This window comes from Phalacrocorax aristotelis, chromosome 4, assembly GCF_949628215.1.
Source record: "Phalacrocorax aristotelis chromosome 4, bGulAri2.1, whole genome shotgun sequence".
Lineage (NCBI taxonomy): Eukaryota > Metazoa > Chordata > Aves > Suliformes > Phalacrocoracidae > Phalacrocorax > Phalacrocorax aristotelis.
Window position 1 is genome coordinate 3,397,264 of NC_134279.1, and position 15,905 is coordinate 3,413,168.

Consider the following 15,905-nt stretch of genomic DNA (forward strand, 5'->3'; position numbering starts at 1 on the left):
CGGCGGCGGCGGGGGCGGTGGTGGCGGCGGGGGCGGCAGGGGGCGCTGCTGTGTGTATGTGGCCCCGTTGCTGCCGCCGTGCGCATGCGCCTTGCGCGGCTCGTCCGTCCGTTGGGCTGAGGGGGGTTTGCGCGTGCCGGGCCCCTCCCGGGCGGGAGCTGTCCTGTCACGGCAGCGTCGCTCCCTTCGTGTCGCCCCACCGGTATCGCCACTCGTGTCGTTTACCCCTGTCCTGGTCCTTTCGTGTCCCCCCGTAGCGCCCGGCTCCTGGGTGTCCTTGCCTCCCGGTGCCCGCTTCTCCCGACCTGTATGGCGCCTTCCTGAGGCTTTCCCACCGCCCCCGTCCCTCAGCGTTTTTCCCGGGGCTGTGCCGCCGCCGCAGCCCTTGGAGCCCGGCTGCTGGCTTTACCTTCAGGTGGAGCACAAGCCCTAGTGTTGGCTGGGGTGCCGTCACGCGTGGTCACGGCTTGACACCTCGTGTTGGAGGGAAGGGTCCCCTGTTGGGGTGGGGACACACATGGGGAGCGACTGACTTTGGCCTTGCTTTACTTTTTTTTTTAATGTATACAAGGTCCATGAGCGATCACAGCAGCAGTGCTGAAATCTGCGGTGGTCAGTACTTGTAAAGTATGGCAGTTGGCCTTCTCAGGAACCAGGATTTAGCCAGTTACGCTGGCAAAGATGAAGTCAGGGCTAGGAAAATCACGTTGCACGTTTCCCCTTGTTTGAAGGCTAAAGAAGCTGAGGTTCTATAGTTATGCAGTGCTTCTGCGCCAGTCTGTCTGCAGCTGCTAATAGGGTAGCAGAATGTAGCACCCACCTCTTTCCTGTTCCCAGGTCGGTATTGCTGTTATTTTCCTTCATTAGCTCTGCTGCTTATTTAGCTCCTTAATGAGTTGGTTTATCCAGCAGGGAAGGACCAGAAAATAGCAACTTAGTTCTCAGGTCACAGAGTTGAACCAGAGGTTGAGCTACCCCCAGGGAGAACTGTGTAGCAAGAAAGACAGGAGAGTTGGGCTGCCCTGCTGGTTCATGTAACTGAATCCATCTAATCGTAGCTTTGCGCTGCAAACCTGCATTTTATTAAAACCCCACATTCCACTTCTCATGATGACAGTGGAGAGGGTAACCACGGCAGGACTGACAGAGTGTGGTCCACCTCTGTCTGGAAACAGCCTTAATACCCATCACTGTCCTGTGGAAGCAAAGCCTTTTCTGTTTGTGACCACACTGGTTTTGTGACATCTCTCGAATGCCTTAAATGTAGCTTTAAAATGATGTGTTGGTTTCATTGCTTAAAATGGGGAAAAAGCAGAAGTTTCTCTGTTTTTAGGTTAAGAAAAGTGTGCGGGTCCCGGTGTGTTAACTGCTGTCCTTTCTTAGCTTGCTTTCCCTAGAGTGAAGTTACAAGGCAGGATAAAAACGTAACTCCTGCAGCTCTGCCTGTGTGTGCATTACAGTAAGAACACCCAAGGTGGATTCCACAGTGCATCTTTGAAAGTAGTTTCAGGTGTGCGGAATACCTGCATTTATTTTGGAGTAAATGTCCAGAACAGGAAGTGTTGTCACTGACTATATGGACACGTTGTCATAGTGTAAAAAGTATTTTGAATGATTCTCTCCCTCTGCTCCCCCTGCCCCTTTCCCCATTTTGCTCTTTAAAATGCCCAAAGCAAGCAAGCATTTTCATCAATGCTTTAATATAAAAGAATAAAGGATATTTTATAACTGGAAGTTCTGCTTCTTCCAGGCCCTGGATTACAGTTAAAATTTATTATGTTTTTCTAGATGTTTTTAACAAGAGAATTTGTGTTTAGAACCTGCCTGCATACGGGGTAGCACCAACATGTTTCATGTTTGCCTGTTAAAGAGCATAGATAAGTTCCTGTAGATTTGTGTGGACCTGTATTATTTTGATGTACGTTATCTTTGCTCTCTTAGAGTTCCCTCCCCTTCCTTAATGGTCCCTCCTTTTCCTGATTTCACTCTCAAACATAGAGGCATTGTGATTTTATTTCATTTGAGGAAAGCTAAGAGATGGCAGCTGTTTTGCTTTAACAGAGTAATGTTTTGACCCTGCTTTCGCTTTCTTCTGATTTTAATTGTTTACCAGAGTTGTGCTTGCAGTTGTGCGGCTGGCAGCACAAGAGCTGACACGTCAAAAATACAAACTCTCTGAGACCTTGGCATTGCAGCTTTCATTGATGAGTTGGGATTTGCAAGAGTAATTGTGAATAACGGAACACCAGGGAAAAAAAAAAGAAGCGAGTGCTATGAGTTATTGATGTGCTTACTTAAAAACAGTATTTTCTTAAATCCCGAGTTTTAATCTAGTGTTGTCTCAGGTATGAGTATTTCACTAGTAAATGTAAGATTGCATACAGGTTCTAATTATAGATACACAGCTGATGTTTGCTCTGACTCTGCATTTCCAAGCTTCTCCAGAGTAATCTCCAAGCTTCATTTCTAAAGCAAGTAGCACAAAGTGAGGGGTGGAGGGGTAAGCCCAGAGTACAGCTTGCAGCTGTTTTTCTTTAAGCTTGAACGAGAACCTGTCTCCTGGGAAGGAAGTCCCAAGGCTGAGTGACTCAAAATGTGTGCAACACTTCAACAGCTTCTTAAAATAAAGCTTTGCTGTCCATAAGCCACATTTGTTGAACGTCAGTGTGGTCATTTAATACTGTTCAGCCACTAAAAGTATCCCATATTGATGTTTTACCTTTAATGGTGCAACTCACTGTAGCCCTCAGCTCAGTAGTGTATTGTTCTGCTGATTATTAGTATAAATATCTTGCTGAAGGCCTTGAATGGAGCTTGAACTTCTGCTTGAGGTGGGAGTTCTACCTGGCTTATCTTTTCAAGGTAACCGTTGACCTTTCACTATCTTGAGTGGTCAGCTCACGGCAGGGGGAGAAACTGATATCCGGCTAAGGAAGCCTGATTTGCACAATAATTTGGAGACCATTTCCATTTTTGTCATCCTGTTGTAGAGGTGGGCTTTCTCTCCGATGACTGTACTCATGTTTCCTTCTATGTTGCCTTGGCAGAGAGTTGAGAAGTCTTTCATGTGGTGATTGCTACATTAATTGCTTTAATTTTTGTGTTAATTTCATTTTCAAGAAGCTCTCTGCTTTTGGCAGTGTTGCTTTGTTCTGCTCATGTAAAATGAAGTACTGGGGTGACTGGCAGTTTTCAAGGGGGACTGACTAGCTATGGCAAATTGAAATGTGAACAAAAAAGATTAATTGATGCTTTAAAAAGGAATGTACAGATTAATCTTGAAAACTACAAAACAAGTCACTTCCCCCTAGTTAGTCCCTGATTTCTAGGGGCCCGATTCTCATGTTCTGACAGGCTTGATTTGCCATAAAAGTCAGTGACAGTTGATGAAAGAGCCCTAACCAAAGAAAGGAAAGATGTCCAAGTGTAGCACCTTGTGATTGCCACACAGACTTGCAAGTAAGAATGTGTTAGAAATATTCAAAGGTGGGATTGGCAGATTTCGAATTACTGCCCTTTGGTAGGGCCTTGGCGATTAACAGAGTGAGTGGTTTGAATTTTTGTAGTAAAAAAGAAAATTTTTTAAAACAAACTTTACTATTACCTGGCCTGCCATGAATATCAACTGGATACCCAAGTATGTCTTTATGTTGTATTTATTCATGACGATCTATTCAAAACCTTCTCATTTGGAGGTCATACCATAAACTTCTGCAGCGAGCTCTTCAGGTGCTCTATGTGTGTTTATGTCACCTGTTTGCAACCACTGCATTTATGATATATCGAACCTGCTGAGCAGGATCCTTTGGCCAGCCTTCTCAGAAGTCTTCTATATAATCTAGCTTTATTTTTTTTTCTCCCCTGCTTTGCCTTCTGCATAAAAGGGTATTTTCTGAAGTGTGTAGTGCTCTGGGGCTTTTGTGTGTTCTTTCTAATGGTGGGTACTGGAAGATACAGGGAGTGGAGAACAGATTATTTTTCTGTTTTCAAGTCTGAGAAAATGTCTTTACTGGGAGACAAATTTTCTGCTTTTTAGATTTAGTTTTTGTGGGCTCTGTTTAGCAAGTGGATTGGTTTTCCAGTAACAGAGAAGTTATGTATTATTAAAACAGACTTTGTGACCTGCACAAGTGCTTGAAAGAATTAATTTTTTAAATTATTTTTTTTTAATAGCACTGCTTATCTGATTCCTCACAAAAGCAATTGGAACTGTGAAGCCCGTGACTGCTACGGTTAGAAATCTAATGGGGAGGGCACGCTGTTCACAAGGCATTCTGGCTTGACACAGTAGTAAAAATTTTAAACGAAAAGCCTGCAGTTTTAGTACCAGCTTACCTCCAGGGTAAAGGGCAGTACTAGGTGCCACGAGACATGAGTACCAGTGTAGTCTTCACCTCACCGTTATTGTGTGCTGGATTTTCCTCATCTTCTGTATGCTTTGTTTTTTTCTATGCCACAAATATTGAATAGCACGTAGACTCACAGGGGACACCTGAAGTTTTTAATATAAGATAATACAAGAATGTTTACTCCTTTTAATAAGAAAATTTTTATTTTTCTCAAAGGTAATATTTAACTTTCACTTGACAGAATGACAGGAATGGAGACTGAAACTGCAAGAGACAAAGCCATGGAAGAAGAAAGCACTGAACAGAAAAAGGAGAGAGAGAAAAAGAAGAGGTCAAGGGTTAAACAGGTGCTGGCAGATATAGCGAAACAAGTGGATTTCTGGTTTGGCGATGTTAATCTCCACAAAGACAGATTTCTCCGAGAACAAATAGAAAAGTCCAGAGATGGGTGTAAGTTTATATTCAGTATATTTCAGTAAACACATATGTCTAACCTTCTCCTTCACTGTATTGCTGGTGACAGTTAAAAGTCATTTTGAGGTATGTGTCTGCTTCTGGGGAAGACAGTAGTTTCATGCTGGAAACCAGCATTAGCATTAGCAGCTTAGGAGGTGGAGCTTGGTACTGGTTTTTAGAAATTGTATGTGTTTTTTTCTTTTCTTTTACTGCCATCCATGAGTTAGAGGCATCTGCCAGGGTAGAAATGACTGTTTGGGAGAGCTGATTTTCTTTTTTAACGTTGTATTATTTTAAGAATAAGCAAACAAGCAAGAGGCATTTTTGCTCTTGAAGGTATGGGATTTGATTTGTAGGGTAGATACGTCACCTGGATTTGCGGTTAGATATAGAAACTTTTTTTCCGTGTTTTCTGCACAAGTTTGGTATGTGAGAAATTGTTTATTTCCCTGTAGGTCAGTCTTTTTCCTTTAGACAACTTTTGACATGCTTGATTAGATTGCAGAGTAGGAAATTGAGCTTGGTTTTGAAACTGTCAGTTTCTGAAGAAGTTGATTCCCCCATTAGCTGCAGTGACTGCAATGCTTTTGCTTTGGTTAATACAGTCTATCAGTATAATTGGTCAATTAACTGTGTTATGCCAGATGGACTAGAAGTGCGATATGCCTGTAAAACGTGGTCCTTTTCCATTAAAACAAAAAAAAAAAGGCAGTTTCCTGAAGCATAGTATTTTTGTTTTCTTAAGGAGTCCATATTTATTTGAAGCGTAAATGATTAGTCCAGTTGCACTGTGTGAAAAGTGTAGCTTTCTAACTGCTTGGTGTAGTCCATGAACTTCAAGCCAGTTTTTAAAAAAGGGCCTTTAGAGAAATGAAATTTACCCTACATTTACTGGAGATATTAGAGCTTGGATGTCTCAAACTTATTTATTAAAACTAATACTACATAATTTTCTGTCAAGGTTTTAGCAGCATGACTCATTGCAACTGAAGTGCAAGCAGGGGCTCCTTTGTCCCGGGAAGACTGGGTTAAACGCTTAATGGAGTACTTGAAGGAGAGGCATGTTTTCAATGCAAATTGTTTTGTATTGTAAAACTACATCAGAAAGGGGGGGTTTCTTCCTTTTCTTTTCAAAGACAATAGTTATCAGTGGGGAGGTAAAAGAACAACATTCCTCTGATAAAGGTTAGCACAAAAGAAAATTAAATATAGGTTGGCTTGAAACTTGATGGCAAAATTTTTCTGTAAATCCTCAGCAGCGTGGTTACATGTCGCACTTAGGGACTTGCGGATTGTTGTACGAAAATACCAGTGGTGTCTTAATGTCGGAGTAGAACGAATAACTAGTGCTTTCTGGATTACCCTGTTCTCATCATTCTTTTTTTATCCCTAGATGTTGACATATCACTTCTTGTTTCTTTCAACAAAATGAAAAAACTGACTACCGATGGAAAATTGATAGCTCGAGCAGTTAAAAGTTCATCCGTTGTAGAGGTATTAAATATTTCACTCTTTTGTATTTGCTGATGCTGGAATAATAATGATAGTGGTACTGAGGTAGGCAATAATCTTACGGAAAACGCTTGTTCATTTCTCGTTACTTTTAGTTGGATTTAGAAGGAACTAGGATCAGAAGACGTCAGCCACTGGGTGAGCAGCCGAAGGATGTGGATAGTCGTACAGTCTATGTGGTAAGGTTGTTCTTGTTGTATGTGCTTTGTGTGGCAGAGCGTTTAACTGTGAAGACTCTTAAACTTTCTTGCTGTTAATTTTTTGAGTGTAAAACCTGGTGTGTGTTGTCTGTGACAATCTAATTGCATAATATTATTTACTGTATTAAGGGCAAAAAACCCAACATAAAGCAGCCACGTAGTTTTACCAGAATTAGAAGGCAGATTTTTGTTGAGAACATCGTGGATTTAGTGTAAGGAGCGTTACATAAAGTATAAAAGCTGATAGAGTTCGATTGCCTTTTTGTCCTCCGAAAGAAAAGGACTGTGTGAGGGAGGGAAGTACATTTAGATGTACTGAACGTATAATGCTGAGGCATATAGAATGGGGTCAATGTACATGTTTAATGTGGGAGATAATTTTTGAACCATAAATGGGTCTGTGCATCAAAATTCTTGTTAACACAGTGGGCAGGTGGCTGGATACTGTTGCTTGTGCAGTGTACGTAAGGGAAGTAAATTAAGTGAAGGCAGGTGAGTGCCGGCAATGAATGTGGCAAGAAAGGGATTAGTTTGGTACGCTGCTTTCTTGTACCAGCTTAAATCACTTTAAATGCAGAGCAAGGAGCTGCTTCACCTGCCAGTAAGAAAAGGTGCACTTTCATTTAGCCATTTTTGCTTTCACTGGGCTTCTCTAGTTATTGCCATTAGAGGAGCAATGCCGGTACCAAGAAATATTTACAAATTATATTAATGTAGTCAAAGCTTTAGAACAATAACTTTATTAGTTTTATCAAACAGGAACTGGCTGAGTTTGCAAGATAATCAGAGGTACTTTATAAAGTACAATCTGTTTACAAAATCAGAGGTGAGTGCCTCTTTTAAGGGCAGAAGGCACCTAAATGAGCTAGTCTTAAGGTTAGAGGGCTTTTTTTTTAAAAAAAAAATCCTCCAAATAGCACACTATTCTGTGGCTACCTTGATACTGAAATGATTCATTGATTGAAATGAAAATAGCTTCTGCTGCTGGAAAAACTCTGCATCTCAACATGATATTTCAGATGTGTCAGAGTGGAACAGCTATTATGGTATCGTTTATCTGCTGAAGTGGTAGCATGGAAAGAGATCTGATGGTTGAACTGTCATTTATTTAAAATCCTGTGCGGTTTTTTTAAATAGAATTGAAGCCAGTGTGGAATTCCCTTTGTCTCTAAAGAAAGCTCTTCATGGCTAATGTCAGGTTAGGTATGTACCTGCAGCTGTTAGCAGCGGAATTAGTAATTCCAAGCAGGCACCAGCTTTCTGTGACAAAGATACATAGTAACTGTGCCCAAAATGCCAGCCCATCCAGATAAGGAGAAACTGATTACCCTGATCCTTATGTTCTTTAACAAAAGCCCAGAAAAGGTTATTTTGGTTTTTAAGTACGATGTGCCTATCATGGTATTTCCCTAACATCACTACAAGGACTCCTTAGAACTTCTCAGGTAGCTAGTATCATTTTTGGAAACGATGTTCCAAATTTCATGAGCTACATAATCTATACATAGCTTAAATACAAAGCTAAATGGTTTTTAATGTTAAGCTTTTTTGTAAGACAAAAAAAGCTAACTGATGTGTTTTGTAAGTTACTGAATTCGTAGAGATTTTGCTTAGAGAATATGGAGCAACACATTATCTTCTCTTACTGCTACCAAAAAGGGTGGGGTGTTTTCCTTTTTAAAGACGAGTGTATGAGGTATCTGCCCTTTACACATCAACTAAAGCAATGCTAAGCATGGTTAAATGACTGGTATGTTGTGATGGGGCGGGGGGGGAGCAAAAGTAGTCAAAGTGTTGATAAATTTTGTGCCATTCTGGAGTAGGTGAAAGATTTCTATAGATTGGATCCATACATTCGATGGTTTAATCAATTAATTTTTAATCGATATATTAATCCTTTTTGTTCATCAATCAAATCAATTTATTTCAATTGAAATAAAATAATCAAATATTTGAATTCTATTCAACTTGATAATTTGAATAATCAAAATAATTAATCCATAACAGTTGGGTTAATACAAAGGTTACAGTTACAGCCTCCGCTGTGAAGGATTGTCTCCAATGTAGTATGTTTTCTGAATTTATGTAGGAAGTCAAAGCTTCATTTCTGAACTAAGAATTGAGACTTAAAGGTGTGTTTGTTTACAGAATAGTAACTTCATTATTTTATTTTTTTTACAATCTCATTTAATTTAGGGGAAGTTTTCATTAAACTTCTCTGAAGTAATTTTATGGTTAGTGAATTTTTTAATATGCTTTAACATAAACTATACTTTGACGTACACTATTATTTCTTACTCATCCAATAACATTTGTAAAGCTTCAAGTAAGTGGATTTACAACTTCATACCAAACCACAATGAAATGTTTTTCTCAAAGGGAGAGTTCGTGCAAAAATAGTTTTCTCCCCAAATGTGATAAATAATGTTTTCCTACAAGGAAAACCTTTTAATGCTGTAATGTGCCACGAAAAAAAAAGTATTGCTGACTCCATTGTTGTTTAGGCTTGAATCTGAGAATAGGGTTTTAAAGTGTTCGGTTGGGTCTGTTTAGAAATTGATACTACAGGATTTGTCTTTGACTGGTGAAGGGAAATGTTTAGGAACCAAGATGTGATGTCTGCAAGCTACTCAAGTGTGTTTCTATATTAAGGAGCTGGCTAAAAGTTTCTGCTGCAATTGTGTACGGTAGGCTGTAAGTGCTAACCGCTAAGCTTTAAAATGTCAGCTACCAGCAGGAATTTATCAGACCTACAAGAATTCTTTCTGTGACGCCTGGATTACCAACAATTTTAAAAAAAACAAAACCTTGTGCTTTGCAGTGTATAGTTTGAGACAATGCAAAATTGTATTTGCTCAAAGGTCTTAGATTTACAAAGCTATTTCACGCTGCAGAGATGCAGCTGCAGGTGAGGTCTTGGCGTCTGTCCACAGGAAGAAGATAAAACACCTAAATTAAATATATAATGTATTTGTTATAGGTATGTGAATGATTAGAGATCCATACCTGAATACTGTGGCTTCTCGACCAACAATACTTAATGAAATAAAAAGCTTCCTAATGTTGTCACATCAAACTTAAATAGAATTTGTTGTGACAACTTTTTAATTAGAAGATGTAGTAAGCAGTCTGATACAATGGTAATACAGTAGCGAGAAAATGTCATTTCTTACTTTCTTTACTATAGGAGCTGCTTCCCAAAAATGTCAACCACAGTTGGATCGAGCGGGTGTTTGGGAAGTGTGGTAATGTAGTTTACGTCAGTATACCCCGCTATAAAACTAGTGGCGATCCAAAGGGATTTGCTTTTGTTGAATTTGAAACGAAAGAGCAAGCGGAAAAAGCTATCGAGGTGAGTAATGGTGCCTCTGGTCTGTTAACGTTCCTCCTGATTGTCACTTTGTGGTATGGATGGTGTCATCCTTACTAGGTCACTTACTGAATCTTAGAGGAATTCCTAAAATATCATTATTTTAAAACCTAATTTAGCAGGAGTTACGTTCCTGCCTCCTACCCCCAGACCTCCAATCAATTTCATGAGTCATTAAAAGTGTTACTGTTAATAACCTGGAGACTTAGTAAAAGCATAGTGGGGTTATTTTTTGGAATAATTTGGTTGGCCCCTCTTGGCATCTTTCACGGAAACGGAGATCTCTGTGTAACAGCACAAGGGCTATTAAATGTCGTTGGACAAGCATGGTCATACTTAATTTTCTGTATTTAAATGTGGTTTTTAAATTTTAGGAACGTGTCTGTTTCAATATCGTAATGGTAAGAGACGGATAAAGATATCCCACCAATAATGTGAAATCAAGCAAGCTCTGCACTTAAAAAACCAACCCCACCCAAAAAAAAACCCAAAACAAACCAAACCACAAAACCCACCACACCACGGAAGAACAGCATATACCTCTGGAGTTGTGAGGGACTACATCTTTATTGAATGACTATAGGACTGCTGCTTTTAACAAAGAAAATAGGAGTTTTAGTAATGGTTTGTGGATTTTTTTTTTTTTTCTTTTAAGTTTTTGAATAATCCGCCAGAAGAAGCACCACGGAAGCCTGGGATTTTCCCCAAAACAGTAAAGAATAAGCCTGTTCCTGCACTGAATACAAGTAACAGCAGTGTAGTAGGTAAGCGTTATCGAGTTATTGGGAGCAACAAACAAACTGTTCCGTGCCTCAACTTCTGAAGAGAGAATTTTGAACTGCTGTGTTACTGCAGTCTTATCTCGCGTGTCTTCAAGACTTTATAAAAATAAAAGTGCATGTTGCTGTTTGGTCAATGTAGGCTTAAGAATGAAAGTGTAAAACAAAAATACAGTCAATTTCTGCCTTTTTATTTTCCTGCTTGATGAAGAACTTAATTTCTTTTTTCATTTGTTGCCAGCTACCACCGTTAGTCATTGTGAGGCTGGCAGAGCAGCTTTCACACTATACAATACCTCCTTATTGAAGCATTTAGCACTAGCAAAAGACAAGTTTGACACAGATTGTTTTCAAAATATTTGGTATTGAAGGGAAAGATACAGACTTAAGAGCAAAATTATACTTCAATGTTAGTGCTGTTCAGATGAGTCTGTGATCACCTGACATATGTCAGAGCAGACCTTGTGGTATTCTTCCCCCTGCTGAAATTTTCTGTGAGAGTGCTGTGAAAACTGGATTTTTGCCTTTCTTCCTCTTTGGAACTCTTAGTATTTGAGCAGGGCAGTCTAGAGCAGAAAGAACTTTTTACAGCATATTTACAATTCTACTTTACATGATCCATAATTATTTGTAAAAACCTGGAGGATATTGCCGAGAAAAGAACCCTAAATTCACGATAGAGCATGTTTCCAATAAATAAAATCTACTATAATTTACAAAGCAGCATCACAAGACTATGTTACACCTTTGATCCCTAAAACACTTTTCCTTGTTTCTGATGATGTAATACAATTTTCCAAACTTCAGACATCTTCCCATCTTTTTCATAAGCATAATGGTGAATCATATGTTATATTCCTCAGTATTATTACTAATTCTTTGTATTACCAGTAACTATTAGGACGAAAAAAGTTCAAGGAAAAACATGCTTTTTCAAACCATGCTTTAAACCCACTTAAGATACTCTGCACTGCTTCATACTGCATCTGGCCAATTCTAACTTTGAAACAAGTAGAGAGTATTGAAGGTAAAATGATGGGGTTTTTTCAGATTGGTTAACATTCTTTAATTTAGTAGGCAAATAGTTGTTCACTACATAAATAGGGTGGTGTATTCATTGGGCTGAGCATCTCCTTTTATTCTCAGAGTGCAAATCGGCAGTCTTAATTTCTTTATTTATTTTTGGCCTGGAAGGAGGAAGGTATCTCTTTCTCAAAGACAAGTAAGGGATGACATAACAAAATGTGCGTTTGTTAAGGAGAAGCAAAGAAGTCTAGCTCTTCTCTTTTTAATAGGAGAGTAAGTACTTCAGGAGTCCTGTAGTCAAGCCGCCCTTGTGACCCAGAGGTCTTTCTGACTTCATGAGACTGAGAGTCTTATCTGTGGGTTTTTTCTCTTCTGCTTAAAATGCCTAGGAAGAATTTTGGGACGCTGTATTGCATCTTTCCTCGGGGGTAGAGAAGGTGTTTCATTTAGCATCCCTGGTTATATTGACGTGCAGCATCGTGGTTGTTTCCTTAGGTCAGTTAATGTAGTTTTTTAACCATTGGCAGTTCTAAATCTTGTCTTTTTAATACAGAAGAGAAGAAGAAGAAGAAAAAAAAGAAATCCAAAATCAAGAAAGAGAGCAATGTACAGGCAGCAGTAGAAGCAAAGGAGTCAAACACGAACACTACAACAGAGCAAGTACCCAAATCAAAAAGACATCGGACTTCATCAGAGTGTTCAGAAATGGAGGGAGGCGAGACTCACAGGCAGCCCTCAAAGAGAGAGAAGAGGAAATGGGACAGAACAGAAAGCTCAGAGGTACCTTGGGAAAGCAGACCAGGGAAGAGAAGAAGAACCAGCTCTGGAGATGGTGAGACATCAACTCCAAAAGCCAAGAAAAGTGTTCAAAAGGATGAAGTTCATCCTGTAAAAGAAGAAAAAACAGAAGCGCCAAAAGATTCCAATGGTAAAGTTTGTTGCATCTCTTCTTAGTATTTTTGTGATTTGTATGCATGAATGAAATCAAATGGCAGATGTATCCCTGACAGATGACAAATGGTAGGCTTAGTAGTGAGGGAAAAGCCTAGACAAGGAGAAAAGCTTGAGTTAAACCACGTTTTTTGCAATTGAAATGGTATTTGTAGCCGCATAAGTTAGGTAAATAGGAATCTCGATATGCTAGAGGGTAACAAGCAAGTGAGGAAAGGGATTGCAAAGAACATGGCTGGAAAGCAAGGAGAAAGGTAACAAGTGTAATATGTGTAATATAAATGTATTAGTGGACTGACATTTGGAGGCTAATAGGTTTATTACTTGGATTAATGAGTAGAGCTCTCAAGTGCTGGTGAAAGATTCAGACGCTGAATTTCTGTCTTTTGAAAGACAGAAAACTTAACTGGTAAAAGGTTATTCTGCTTGGGTCAGTAGGTGAAAAATGGTTGATATGGTGGAGGCATAACAAGGTCAGTTTAGGAATATGTGGTGTTCCCTGCAGTTAAAATTAAACCTGGTAATGAGTCAATCCAAGGAGATAAGCCGCATGGAGAATAGGAAAGAACTTGCAACACCGAAGCAGGTAAATCTCATCAGAAGTAAAATAGTTCACAAAGAAGTTAATATCAATAGAACTTCACTGAAGTAAAGTATGGATTAAACAGCCTAGGCAAATGGTGACAGTATAAGAATCTAGATAAGTAAGATTAAAATACAAAAGAAAAAGCTGACGATTCTGGTTTCTTACATGAGATAAGGGAAAAAAAGCAATAGGTGGGATTAAAAGTTGCATTGAAATCACATTTGGGTTGACAAGAATCTATGATTAGAGTCTAGGCTCGGGTAGTTGAGAAAGTGGACTAGAAATGGGTAGTAGGCTGTTTTTTGTGAAGGGGCGTGCCTTCAGATTGTGCTCATTAAACTCTTGATAACAAAATACTGTACCATTTTATGCAAATTACTCATTCAGGCTGTATTATGATACCTATAAACATTTTTCTTTTCAACTTTTTAATGTAGACATTTCTGCAGAAGATGACAAAGATAAAAAAGACACATCCCTTTCAAAATCTAAAAGGAAACATAAGAAAAAACACAAAGAAAGACACAAAATGGGTGAAGAAGTCATTCCGCTCAGAGTACTCTCCAAGTAGGTTATGAAATGAGCCTACGGTACATGGTGGCGGGGCAGGGGGTATTTGTTGTACTGAAGTGTGTCTTCCGTTGCTCAGCAGTACTGGCCTGATGGAATAATTCCTTTGCCCGCGTAGTGGTGGGCTGGCGCAGCAAGACCTCCCTCTTAAAAAGGGGAAGTTTTCTTCCCAATTTCAGTAATTGGGCACCCAAAAAACAGAAAAGCCAGGTGCTTGTTCCGTTTGATTAACCAGGATGGACAGAATGGGTGGACCCAGGTTACTTACAAATTCATAGGTTTTACATACACTTTTCTTTTTAATCTCAGCCTGCACTGGGTCTCTTGGCAATAAATTCGGCATTTAGGGTGGGGTGTTTTTGTTGTAGTTTTAACTGCAAAAGGCAGTAATGATGGCCTTTTGGCCTAATGGTACTTTGTTCTTTACTTTTGTCGCTTTGTGGTACCTTGCTTTTAAATATTTGTGTTTAAGTGTTCACTTCAAAGTCACAAGCTTTGGATACTTTATTGAATTTTTATTGCTTTAACAGGCTCATATATACAACGCTTTCACAATGTTTCTGGAATCATTGTAATTCAGTCTGTTTAATTCTTTGGATGTCTAACAGTCCATCACCATTGCTAAAGTGCAATTCCAATTTTTATACAACAGAGTTGCATATTAGCAACAGTATTAGCCTGTAGCTTAAAAGGTTCAAATATCAGACGTTTAAGCCTGCCTAGGATAGTTCCCCGTAACAGATAACTGAAAATCACCAATTTACGCCTGGTTCCTCGGTCGTTAGTATGTTTTTTCAGAAAAATTTTCATGACTCTCAACTGCTGGGCTCTTTAGGAGTCACCCCAACTAAAACATGGAAGCACTTACTTTTTAGGTATCCAGCAAGTACCTCCATGTTAAAGTAGAGGGGGTCCTTGCCACCTTGTGCTAAACCGTGGTGCACAGTTGTGCTTTGTTTAACACGGAAGCCACCTGTGCAGTGCAAATACACCTTTTTAGTTTTGGGGATATATTTAGTGTGTTCAGTTGAGAAAAAAGGATTCACCATCACTAAAACATGGAAGCACTTACTGTTCAGGAGCAAAGCAAGTACATCCACATTTAAGTTGTGGGGGTCCTTAAGTGGAGACTAAATAGTAACATTAAAACAGTTCTGATAATGCAATCATATAAACCATACACGTATTAGTATAATTAGACTTCTTTGAGCCGTAGCCAATTTCTAGAAACGCGTTCAAGAACATTAGGATCCACCGCCACTGAAACATGGAAGCACTTACTTTTTTAGGCAGCAGGTACCTCCATGTTAAAGCGAAGGGAGTCCTTGAAAATGCCTTTAAAATACAAAATTGTTTCACACTTTTTGAACGTACAGGCCACTGAAAAATGGTCTTGTTCGGTAATGCTAATGCAGTTAGTTCCTGTTGGAGAAGCATGCCTTCATCTGCATCCAGCCAAAATTCTTCATTTTCCTTTTCCCGGATCTGAAGTGTAGCCAAAAAAAAAAAATCCTGTGCGGTATTTCAGTATTGCGATCAGGATTCACCTCTACTAAAACATGGAAGCACTTACTTTTTTGAAATCACAGAAAGCACCTCCATGTTAAAGTAAAAGGGGTCCACAGACACTGGTAGTTACCAATGGTGCTTGTCCTCTTCCACTGAGATTCTGAGCCTACTGCATCAAATACAGAAAAAAAGTTTTAAATTTTAGTTAAGTATAGCAAAAGGGGTAAAAAAATGTTTTAAAAGAGCATAAGCATTGCAGATACTTGCCTGACTCATTCCCCACAGTCTTCTCTTCCTTCGAGTCAAGTTAACACCAAGTACCTCCTTGAGCTTGTATTTATACCATACCTTGCTGAGGAATGGTGTTGCCTTTTTATCTCAAAGAATCATTACGTGGGTCTTTTGTTATTTTAATGTCTTTGCTCTGTTGAGAATGTATGATCCTGGGTGAGTCTGGATGCTTTTTTTTGAAGTATACAGTTGTCAATGTTAACAGCTAAAACCATTACCACAAGATATCCTCCTCTTTAAAAATCCTCTATCAGCTTGTTTGATAGCACAGATTAGGGTAACAATGAGTCGTTCTCACAGTGGCAC

At 39.3% G+C, this 15,905-nt stretch overlaps 1 protein-coding gene across 2 annotated transcripts in view; it reads left to right on the plus strand.

Moving 5' to 3' along the window:
• LARP7 (La ribonucleoprotein 7, transcriptional regulator) overlaps nucleotides 1-15,905 on the plus strand; it is a 28,705-nt gene that overhangs the window by 211 nt on the left and 12,589 nt on the right. Inside the window, exons 1-8 of one of the 2 annotated variants that reach the window (XM_075090086.1) lie at nucleotides 122-202; nucleotides 4,591-4,799; nucleotides 6,199-6,299; nucleotides 6,413-6,496; nucleotides 9,705-9,869; nucleotides 10,543-10,651; nucleotides 12,246-12,620; nucleotides 13,667-13,796. In XM_075090086.1, the coding sequence (XP_074946187.1) occupies nucleotides 4,592-4,799; nucleotides 6,199-6,299; nucleotides 6,413-6,496; nucleotides 9,705-9,869; nucleotides 10,543-10,651; nucleotides 12,246-12,620; nucleotides 13,667-13,796 (1,172 nt within the window). In that variant the 5' untranslated portion in view covers nucleotides 122-202; nucleotide 4,591. Of the gene's footprint in view, nucleotides 1-121; nucleotides 203-4,590; nucleotides 4,800-6,198; nucleotides 6,300-6,412; nucleotides 6,497-9,704; nucleotides 9,870-10,542; nucleotides 10,652-12,245; nucleotides 12,621-13,666; nucleotides 13,797-15,905 lie in introns of those variants that run through there. The other variant, XM_075090085.1, reaches the window with a different exon arrangement.